General features: G+C 47.9%; 1 protein-coding gene across 1 annotated transcript; it reads left to right on the top strand.

Annotated features, from left to right (window-relative positions):
- The first annotated feature begins 656 nt into the window (after positions 1-656).
- B0H64DRAFT_106109 (uncharacterized protein) lies at positions 657-5,494 on the top strand. The gene has a single exon (XM_062797726.1). It carries the CDS (start codon positions 767-769, stop codon positions 5,339-5,341), a length of 4,575 nt encoding a protein of 1,524 aa, XP_062660159.1. The 5' UTR covers positions 657-766; the 3' UTR covers positions 5,342-5,494.
- The last annotated feature ends 6,607 nt before the right edge of the window (positions 5,495-12,101 follow it).

Here is a 12,101-nt window from a genome sequence, read left to right on the forward strand (position 1 = left end):
CAGGTCGCCCAGAAGAGGCAGAACCCCTATTCCGTGCCTAGGTACATACATGTACCTTGTCGTTCCTTAGGTACTCTCAGACATCTCCTTACTCCGTCCGCGCTTCAATCTCTACCCTTCCACGTAATCATCTGCGAAGCTCGATGCATCTCACTCACCGCAATAAGGAGGCGTTCTAACCCGTCGCTTCCCGCCCGGCCTATAATGCCCCTCCAGTCCCGGGACCTCGGACTTCCCCCTGTAGGAACCTGGCGGCGGCGACTCCATCCGCACGGGCGGATGATCCCGCCGTAGGCAACTCGACCGGCGGCGGCATCCTCTCATCGACGCTCGCTCCAAGACGCTAGGTTGACCCTGCTTGTCAACGTAGAAGGGTGGCCGCCCCCAAGTACAATATTTGAGTCTCCATTCAGGTGGGAGGGGTACACGTGTAGAGTCTCCATAGGCTGTCATGGACCCCGAGCCTGGGAACGACCGCCGCAGGCATGCCTCAGCTTTCCCGTTTGGCTCGGGGCGTTGAGGTTGCACCGCCTGATTGGCTACCTACTGCATCAGCTTCCGAACCCAATCTCTGTTAAGCGAGCTGTGTGACGTGGGCGAGGCTCTGAGACGGTGACGAGAAAACTGAGATTCTGCCGGTGGCTTTGCAGTTCTGAAGACTCCCCGCCTGCCGACTTTTGGCTGCGGAAAGGCTTCAACTGGCCCGACACTGACCTTGCCGTCGCATAAGAACGCAATTATCTTGAATGACCTTTATTAATCCAAAATGCCTATTATCCTTGCGGTCGTTTTTCTCGGGCTTTCCCCCCTACGGGTTGCCGCTGACTGGTGGGACGACTTTGCCAACAATCTCGGAACGGACCTGGCCCCAGTCATTGCCCTGTTTGGCGAGGCGCCGACGAAGCAATACTTGAGCGAGAGTCTCACGTACATCGACTACTTCATCTTCGCCATGGCCCCGCTCGGAATATTGACGGCAGTCGTGTCGGCCATCCGTGTTCGCGGCGGCTCGTCCCTCCGGGCCTTCATCGGCCGGTCTCAGGAGGGCATGGGCGCCATCGAGGCTGAGCTCTGCTCGTCGACCAGTCGTGATGTCTGTGAGCTCTACAACAACGGCGGTATCTCTCGGATTATTGGGAGGCCACGGATGCTAGAGCTGGTCTACGACCCAACAGCCAGCGACTACGAATTCTACGACAACACAACTGCTGGCTTGTACTCGGTGCAAGAATACTTTGTGAAAGATGCCAAGAATAACAAAAAACGCAAATGGGCAGAGATGGTGCCGGCCGGGAGGCTTGGAGGGTTTCTACAGGACAGGCCGGCCGATCAAGGCAATGGTTTCGACGTCTTCGTCTCATCCATTGTTGAAGGGAATGCATCGAAGCCTTTTGCTCCGAGTCCTAACCTTACACTCAACGTCTGGATGAAGAAAGTTCCCGCTGCCGCCAAATACGCAGCGGCGGCCACCGGACTCGCCGCTCAAGGTGGCGTCATTGTGCTGGGGGCGGTTATTACCTACTATCTTGGTCTCTCAAGGGAAGATTCCGAGATCTCAAGGTATGGATTCCCCCTGATGGCTTGTGGCACTCTCATGTTATGCGCCGGGGTTTTCCTGTGTGCATCTCTCGTAGGTGAAAGCACTTCCAAGAGGAGGTTTCAGCAAGTTAGTGACGGGATAGGGCCTGGGCCGCAGCGCCGACCCGAGTTTGCCTGGCTCCAGCCTGGGGGTCAGAGAGTTGGCGACCAAGAGTTCGACGCTTTTGCGTACACCGATCACCTGAAGGAGTACATGACTTCATGGAAAGCCACGGGTAACGTAGTCGACGCCTTTGCACCGCCCGCCGATAAAACGGAGCGATCTTCAACCCAGCTGGTCGGAGGCCCAACGGTGTACGGTGCCGTTACCATGTGTGTGCTCGGGTTCATTTTCCAATTCATCGGCTTGCGAGACATCCACCCATCCGTGTCCATAGCCCAATTGGCCGCCACCTTGCTCATGAGCTTCGTTCGATCCCTTCTTCGGACTCGGAGGCTAGATCCTTCCAGAAACCTTTTAGAAGGCGTGTCGGATTTTGTCCGTGGCTATGAGCTCGACTGGCTTGCTCTGCGTCTTGCCAGTCGCGATACCGCCCCGGGTGGTGTTGCCACTGCGAACAAATCAACCGAAACTGGGGTGGCATATCGGCCCCTGTGGGTTTTGACTGGGTCTGACGAGAGCCCTGGGGCTCTGAGCCATCATCACAGAGCCTGCCACGCCTCGGACAACCATCATTGCATTCACCGCACGCGGGATTCATCAATTTTCCTTCTCCGTCATGATTCGGATCGAGACAGGGCGAAACGAATAATCCAAGCTTCCCTCGCCGGAGACGGAGAAGAGCGCGTGCCCGTTTTCGGCGCTATAAGGGATTTGCGGATTCCGTCTGAAACAAAATTGTCGCCGGAGAAGTTGTCTTTCGCAAAGAAAGCATTCGCCCTGCGGAAGCAGCTTGTCAAATTTACGGGCCAAGAGACATGCCTGGCGGTCCCGGACCTTAGGGTACCGGCAGCAATGCGGAGCTGGACGGCCGGTGAAGTAGCAGTCCGAGGGCTCGCGGTTCAACTTGCTTCCGCAATCGGACGAGTTGCCGATGCATTGTTTTCGGGTGACACGATATTCAAGGGGAGATGGAGGCATTCAGACTCATTCTACTGGTCCGTATACGCTCTGGGTACCATTCGACGACAATACGAGCCATTCCCGATATACTTCAGTATTCACAGGAACTCTCAAGGGGGTCGATGGACGACCGACCCAGCCGTTTTGGAAGTTGCCTTGGGGCTGTGGTGTTGGTCCCTTCGCGCCGACGCCAGAACCGACTTCAGAGACGAGTCCACCGGCCAGCGAATATCTGGAGCAGACGAAGTCACAAACTATCGAATAATTTCGATCAAAGCCGACAACTCTGGTAGCAGGTGGGGTCTGGGCAAACTTAACGGTGGTCAGCTGTGGCTCCGCAACCAACGAGGGCTCGCACCAACAGATATCTTTTACTCACCCGGTCAGGCCCCGAAGGATTCATTCCACGGATCCCAGGATCTGTTTATTGAATCCCGAATGTATCGACCACACCACTCTGTACATTCCGGGTTGCCATCCGAATCAGGGAATGGACCGAACGTGCTCCCCTCTACCAAACGCTTGTTTGGTTGGTACGCTGTGCCCCCGGGCCCTCTTCGCGCTGAGGATCACATTGTTTCAGATTGTGATTTTGAAGCCCAAAGAGTAGATGCACCAATACCGATTATGTGCGCTCAGGATTTCTTCGGCCTTTTCTTGCGATCTCTTTTCTCCATCGTTGACCGACTCGGTGGCACGTTCCGAGTCAACCTCTCTAGCACGGCTTCACCATTTCTGGATAATACATTGGTGTCTGAAGTAGTGGCCATACTTGAAGATTGCCATTTAGGGTCACAAACAGATTTACTTTTGACGGTCTTGCCCGCCATTGGCACTCGGGGGCTATCCACGTACGAAGGCTTGCTACGCGCCACCCGCCGGGTCGCCAAGAATCTACGACTCACTCGCCAGTGGGAACGAGGCGCCACGCTACTAGATGAAGCGGCCAGATGCATCCTCGTCCGTCATTTCGGATCTACCTTGGTCCCTCCTTCACGTTCATCAGAGGTCTTAAATGTTACAGCACGCCTCATTTTACAGCATATTCACCACGTCTTCCTTGGTCAGCAGGGGAATCCCAAACCGAACTTGCCCGAACTGAACCTATACGAGCGGCTCGAACACGCCAACCTTGGGCATTGGTGGCGGGGGGATGGACGGGACTTCGGGACACTAGAGGGCTTGCGGGATGAATACATACAAGCCCTAGGCGTAAATGAACCTTCCGAAAGCAGCGCCCTCTTCCCGACGCCTCGGGCAGCTGTAATCCTCAGGAGTCTCGCCATCGGCATACCACCATCACTCCACCAAATATTGCGAGGGCAAGGCCCAACGGACGACGATCTGATGGACGAATTTTTCAGCCTCATTGTGGAGCGGGCTTTGGAGCTGGGAACAAATGTTAACGCACAGGATGAGGCCGGAAAAACGGCGCTCGCCATCGCTGCCGACAATGGTATGACCAAGGTCGTGGCTGCACTGTTGGAAGGCGGCTCCGATACGGAACTCGGAGATAATGAAGAGATGACACCGCTACACCATGCTGCGAGGAGCGGCAACCTCGAGGTGGTCCAATCACTGCTCTGGGCCAAGGGTGATTACGAGTCGAGCGCTGACAAGCACGGCATGACGCCGTTGCTTCATGCTGCAAGAAACTCGCATGGATCCATCACGGAATTCATCATTGCTTACGCTGGCAGGGACTCCCTCATGGACATTGAGTTTGACCTTTTGGCCAAGGCAGAATGGGGCGAAGATGAGCAAGTCGCCGTTCTCAAACATCTCGGAAAACCATGGCCTACGGAAAGTTGTGAAGCAGGCAGGCATCCATTTGTGACGTTTTTGGAGAAGAAGAAGTTTCAGGTTGCCCTCGAATTCATCAACAGCAACATTATCGGGTTTAAATATACTGGGCCAATACCACCCGACATTGACAGAGACTTTCTATCCCTCGCCGCGGGCTCGGGCAAAAGACAAGTCGTCGAACGGCTCCTGGAAAAACACGCCATTCCAGTAACAGAGTTTGCATCTTCAATGATAGTCGCCGCGATGAGCGGACACGCGGACATCCTTCAGCTCCTTATCGAGGACGATCGCGTTACAAAGAACACCGTCGCAAAGGGCATCAAGAAAATACGAAAGGAGGCAGAGCTCCTTCTTGCAATGCAAATCGTGACGACGAACGCCAGTGCCAATGACAAGGGAATGACTCCATTACTGTTCGCCACGAAGTACGGACAGGAGGCGATGGTATATTTCCTGACCCGGGGAGTGTATGATTACCTAGGACGGGGGGAGGCTGTGAATAGGAATATACTGGCGTTGGCGGCTGGCTGTGTGGGAAGTGTCATCGGGCAGCTCCAAAAAGCAAACGAGCCGCCCTCGAGTGATGACGCGGCGGATACCATGGTGCAGGAGGCGAAGGCTCGGGCCGAGAATATCCTGCAGCGATTACTTGGCCATATTTGGAATCCAGAAGTCGATCGGATGTTGAACTGGCAGGACGAGGACCAACGGACGGTGTTGATGATTGCCGTGGAGAACGACCTCGAGTTGGGTGTGAAGTCGCTGCTAGCGAGAGGAGGTAATCCATCCTTAACAAACAAAGAGGGGAAGACGGCGAAGCAGATTGCAGGGGAGCGCGGAAACCAGAAGATAATTGCCCTCTTCGAGAGTTAGAGTGACAGAAAGAGTTCTGATGTCGCCACGGTCTGTGTCGCGACGGGGTGGCTGCGGTTTCCTTACCTTTTCCCTTCGAATGTTGTCTCTCTCTTGCTAGGATGCGCGTTGTGACCTATCGAGGCGACGCCGGTTCAGGCGTTGTTGAGAACAACCCTTCTATGGGAGAGGCGCCGGGGTTGACTCCGTTCTTCCAGGTTGTCAAGTTGTTAGATAGAGGCCCCAACAGAGATCTTTAAAAACAGTCACCTATTCTGAATGATTCAACCAGCCCAAGTACCCGGATCTGTTCCATCCCCAAGCGTCTAGTCAGGCTCTAAGATTACCTCGAGACATCCATTGATGACACCATTAATCCTGAGACGGGAGATTGAACATTTGAGACACTGCCTTCCAGCCTTGTAGAATGGAAAGGGTTCCGCGATGAGGATGACAAGGGTCAGCGCCACGAGGATACCAAACTCAAAGTTGGGCAAGGTGCTATTTACATGCCACATGACGCCAAAAAGTGAAATCGGATCTGGGTGCGTAACAGCATGTGCACAGCGTGCTCCCCGTCGTTGGGTATAAAGTTGGTATTTGTTGCCCCCTGCCGTGGTATTCTCTCCAACCTCCACAATCGGAACAACGGCGCATTTCAATAGTTATAAGCCCGCAAGTTATAGAACCCCACTAACATTCAACAGTCGAAGGCCCCTTGAAGAAGGGATGGATGACATGTGGACAGAAGGCCCACTTTTTGGTGGGGTGTATTACTAAGCAGTGTCCTATGGACAAAAGGATCACGCGTGGGTCCATTAGAACTTAGAAGAAAACAAGCAATCTTATCAGTGTGTTTTCATAGTGCCCAGTAACAGGAGGTGAAGCGTATCAACCGCTCCCGACTGAATTTTTGTTTGTTTTGTTGCTGTATCGATGATACGAGTTTTGCCTGGTGTAATCCAGAGATCATTAAGTTTCCGCCTAGTGTTGGCGTACAGTTTATATACCTACAACATCATATTACCGACAAGATAAACTACTACCAACAAGTATTATTACGAACGGCCGACGAGTATCGCAAGCCGATAGTACAATCGAGCGAATACGAGTGTAAGAGAGCTTGAAGGGATGTAAGGATAAATATACCGGAGGTTTTCCAACCTAGTTTCTTGAGATACCTAGGCTAGGAAGAGCAGGCGACGATATAAAGTACTACTTATAAAAATTTCGATCGAATTCGTAAAGCTGGTTAGTATATATATTGGAACGATAAGATAGGTAGCTGGTGATAGCTTGGCCTACGATATTCCCCCGAAGAAACTGGAAATTACTCTGGGATTTTAAGGATTTGCTCTGTTCTTGCCTACTGGAGTTTGACCGGAAGCTGTAACAATTGAAAGAAATTATTCTACGATACTGGAAAGAAACGGTTTACAATAATTGTAAAGGTACTTCTCTTAGATAACTTGGCCAGCTCCGAGCTGTTAGATAACTTGAAAATTTTTAGAGAGTTTAGTTACTAGGGAATTAAACAGTACAATATACTCTTAATAAGGAAACCCCAATATACTATACTGGGTAGAAACGAACTGCTTACCTATACCGTTACTTCTATCCTTAGAGACCTCGTTACTTCCTTTTTTATAATAGAGAGTTGCTATACTCCTTCCTTATAGTAATAAAGATAAGGTAGGAGTTATCTTCTTAGGGGAAAAGATTGGGTAAACGTATTATACTATTATCATTATCTTCGTTGGAGTTATATAGTAGGTAACTTATACTATTATCATTACTAGTTTTATTCCTAGTTTTGGAATTAGAGGAATATATTTAGTACCTTTATATTAGTCTAATATAACCGGCTGATAGATAAGTATCGATATTATTACTATATACCCGAGAATCCTAAGGTTAGGAGGAATTGCTAGATAACTTCTATTTAACTATACTACTATAATTACTATCTAAGTTAATCCCCGAACTATCGTTACTATCACTATAAAACGTACCTCTTCTATCTTATACTTTATAACCTACTTCTTATATACCGGTATTACCTATTAAGAGACACTACATCAATATAGTATCGTAATAGCTAACCTTTTATAGTTAGAAGGGAGAATTAGCTATAAAGTATCTGGAAGATATTCAGATTAACATCGATCTATCAGACATTACTATAGAAATAGTTAAATATATTGCCTATAGTAAATTTCGCACCGGCTTGTATAGTAAAGCTAAGGATTGGTAGCGTACAGAGTATATTAGCAATCGAGAGAACTACGATTATATTTAAACTGCCTTCCGAGAGCGATTTCCCTATACAACTATAATAAACTCGGCAGTAGTAATATAGTAAGCCGTATCCTTTGAATACTATAGTGGTAAACCCTTGGAAGATTACCTTAAGCAAGCCAACAGACTATATTATAAGATTACGTTACCGGAGATTTGGGAGGTATTGGCTAGCCGGCTGCTGAAAAGCATATGTAACGGAGAGAAAGACTTGGCCCTACAAGTTAGAGTCATCAACAGATTATATACCTAAGGGAAAGTGGTCATTACTAGAGGTATAGATTGTCTAGCGTTAACTACTACATTTAAAGATATTTACGATACTATTATAGTATATACCCGGTAGTTTAGTACCGACGATACTAATAAGGATGATAGCAATGAGGGTACTAACGATATAAAGTTACTAGAGAAAATTGTTACTACCATTATAGAGAAATTCACCAATATTGTTATATAGGTCCTAGTAAACTAAGTACTACCTTAGCTGCAACCTTCATTCCTAAATCGGAACCCTAATAATCGATAACTATATAACCTAGACTTATATAGATTATAGTAAACCCAGCCTAGGGTATTAAGCAGTACCGGTTTCCAGTAATAACCAAATAGATAACCCTAGTATTACAATTAGTATAGCCTGGACAAATATAAGTACCCGATATAGAGATGTCCTTACCAGAATACTATAGATCTAAATGTGAAGTATAGTAATATATATAGACGCTAGGCTAGATAGGAAGTAGTAAGGAATATACAGATATAGCAGACCCAACCCTAATAAAACCAGCAGTAAGGTAATCCTCAGGTTTTAAGTTTAACATCGATATCCTTTACTAATTTCATCAATACCCTTAGTCTATATAATATAAGGGTATATTAGGTGGAGTTTGCCTAGATAGAACGGAAGATTAAGGCTATCGAGAATGATAGTACGATATACTTAATTATAGCTATTAGGAAGCTAGAGCCGAAGCTAGTAATAACACCAACTACCGCTAAACCAAAGGACAAAGTTTATAAGCCGGTTAAGCCGAAAAAGGTCCACATCGATAAAGACTTTATTAGCAGGTATCTGTATAATAATACGGACTACCTAGTTCCCGGTGAAGGGGATAACCCGGTTATACCGAGTATATTGCTTCTAATTATAGAGATACTGGAATTAGCTGATGTAATTCTATGTTTAGAGTAGATCCCGACTTACCAGAACTTGCCGGAGGCGGCCTTGTTAGACGATACTAATGGGAGTAACTCTCTGAACTAAGAATAGGACGGTGATAAGTTAGACGATAGGAATGTATACCGGTCTGTACTAACTAGCCTGATAGCTGTTGATTACTAGATAGTTGATCGAGTTATTAATAAGTTTGATAGGAAACTAAGAGAGGTAATGCAGTCGGTACCACCGCCTATAATACCGGTACCCCCTAATTGTAATACCTTAGATAGTCGGGAGGTGACTGTACTGGATAGTAATATAACTCGTCCCAAATTATATATTATTGGTTTGGCTAGATTAGGTTAGAACTCCTTTAATATTGGAGATACCTTAGCTAGGGTCTACCTTAATATCGGCTTACTTTAATTATTGGATATTACTCTCAAACTCCGAACTAAATTATTAAAGCTGGTTACTGCTAAGGCCTATAGCAATAGGAAGAAGATAGCAATATCGTTAATAGCGATACCCCTGATTCCAATTGTTGAACCCTAGAGTTCAGATTACTAGTGCTGTGGCCATCTGGGGGGCTCTACAGTACTGTAATTGAATTCGTATGGCCTGTAGCTATATACTGGTATCTTGGTTGTGGCGGTACGATTACTGGGTGGCTAGCTATCTTAGTTTGAAGAAGGTTGGTTCTTCTTTTCACTAAGTGTTAGTTTCTCCCGAATCGAGCTACCCTGCACCTACCCTGCACCTGGGTTTCCCAAGCGAGCTACCCTGCACCCGGTTGTTCCCAACCGGCCTACCCTGCACCTCTTGGCATCCCAAGCGACCTACCCTGCACCGGTGGTTGGCTCCCAAGCGGCCTACCCTGCACCGCTTGGCCCCAACCGGCCTACCCTGCACCGGTTTTTAAGGTAGTAGTGCAAGTGGGCCCGGGCACTTCTGGGTGCGGCTGCGAGCAGGTGAGCCCATTTTTAGTCAAACCTATACAAATGAGTTTTGCGGGATTCAGTTTTTTACCACTAAGACCGCTGGGCCGAATTCGGCACTGTGCCCCGGTCGGTGGGTATATGAGAAGGAAGTAGTAAATCCAACTCCAGTGGTTAAGATAGCAAATATAGAGGCATTCCCAAAACAATAGTGGTCTACCTACTAAATTAACCACTGTTATAGGGCCTAGGCCCTGTAATTACTGCTGGTAGCTAAGCAATAGTACTGTGCATTGCTTCCCCAAAGTGCATTGTAAGCCCTGTTAGTGTGTGCACTACAGGGCCTCACCCACCTAAATCTAATTAGGTTATGAGCCCGGAAAAGTACTATTTCCAGCTGTAGGCTTATAAATTGCCCTGCAAATTAGAGCCTTTGAACGCTATAAGCTTAGCCTGTTTCTACTGCTTGTAGCTTGGAATCCCTGAATTCTTCGTTTCTCCAAGCTAGAAACCACTATAGGAACTTCGACCTATAGATAGACCTCCTAGTGCAAGGTCGTCAACTATACTAGATAGCTGACAGTTAATATAGAGCTTCTGGGGGCCTATATTTTAACTTTTCCAACAAAGCCCGAAACGTTGGTTTTCTCAAAGAGATAGAAAAATCTAGCTTAACTTCGAAAGCTAGGGGTTATTATACCCACTGAAGGTACTATATTTATAGGCCTTCCCAACAGCCTGATCAACTGTATTGGTTCTACCGATTCTAGTAGGTAGGTAAAACGTAGTACCTCAAGGTACTAACTACTGCTGTAGCCAGTAGTTGTAGTTAAACTACGTAAAACAAGGACCTCTAAGAGCCGCACTGAGTAGAACTTAAGGCCCTAACAACCCACTGTAAGGTTGTTGGTCTAGGTAACTAGACTACCACTATAAGAGCGAATAGTGGTTACGCTATATCAAGGCTAGTAGCGTGTAAAAACTTACTGTGGTTACAGTATAGAATATAACCCGGTATTTTATACCGTTGAAGTCCTAGACCTATATAGTGGCATAGGCCCTATAACTACAGCGAAGGTAGTAATAGGATAGTGCTTACCAGCCTACGGCAACTGGTATAGCCGCTGTAGCCTACGGGCCTGTACAGAGGCACCATGGCACAGCCTGGGGGCGCTGGGAGCCCCCAAGCCCAAATAGAGGAGTTGCAAACCCGATTAGAGGCCCAGGCTACCCAAATGGCACAACTGCATGCCACTATAGCTACGTTGACGGATAGTTTACAACAGTTTACTGTTCAACAACAACAACGGCCCCAGATGCCTACCGAACAGCAGCTTACAGAAGCTATTGCTTCTGAAGTAGAAAATAGAGTAAAGGCCGCTTTACAGGCCCAACAGGCCCGTAATACTAGCCAGGGCCCTCCGGAGCCACTAGTAGTACCACCTTATACGGTACCACTACCAAATACAGTGCCTCCAAGCCCTGCCCTACAACCCACTATACCGCAAGACAATTTGAACAGTGGGTTGGTAAAAGAACTGTCAAGAAAGGTGTACGATTTCCCTGAAAATCTACGCCTTACAGGGCCAGATAACTTCGATATCTGGAAACAGGGCCTAAATATCATGTTTAGGGCTATCGGCATACCTACCTTTCCTTCTAACCCAGAGGGATTTATAGGGGGTAGCGACCAAACGTTGGCTCTACTTCTAATGCTGTTACGGAACAGTATAGGCCCTGGACCACAGGCCGCCATAGCCTGGCAAACAGACCCTGTAGCGGCCTATAGGCTTCTAATACTACGGTATTCGCACTCCACTGGAATTCAACGGGACCAACTATATAGGAAGTTCCACGAGTTGGATTTCAGTAAATTTAGTGGATCTTTAGCGGATTTCAACGCTGAATTTTCCAACTTGGCTAGCCGGCTAACCCTAAACGGGGTTGAAATACAGCCTATAGACCAAGTGAACCACTACTTAAAGGCTATGGAAAAAGCCTTCCCACAGTGGGCTGAACGGCAACGTAGTCAAATGCGGGCCCTGAGGACAGTTGGCCAAGGTGTTGAAAACCTGAATTTGAGCTTCTTAATAGCCGACCTTCTGGAAGAGCATAGAATTCCAGCCTCTACTACCAATAAAGGTATGGCTAATAGGGCCTACGGCGAAAATAAGGGTGCTAAAGGCCCCTATAAAGGCCCTAAAAAACAGGGGAAAAAGGGTCCCCAAAGCCAACAAAATACCAACGGCAGTAGTGGGAATAGTGGTCAAAACGGCCAAAAGAAGAAGAAGAAGAAGGGTCAGGGTTCAAATTCCAGTTCGAACCACAGTACCCAGCCCGATTCCTTTGCCTGTATTACAGGGGCATACAATATCACTACAGG

This window comes from Chaetomium fimeti (genome assembly GCF_033439085.1).
Source record: "Chaetomium fimeti strain CBS 168.71 chromosome Unknown B0H64scaffold_3, whole genome shotgun sequence".
Taxonomy (NCBI): Eukaryota; Fungi; Ascomycota; class Sordariomycetes; order Sordariales; family Chaetomiaceae; genus Chaetomium; species Chaetomium fimeti.

What these genes read in the sequence shown, in the direction of transcription:
- B0H64DRAFT_106109 (XM_062797726.1), top strand. Translation starts at nt 767, where the DNA reads ATGCCTATTATCCTTGCGGTCGTTTTTCTCGGGCTTTCCCCCCTACGG.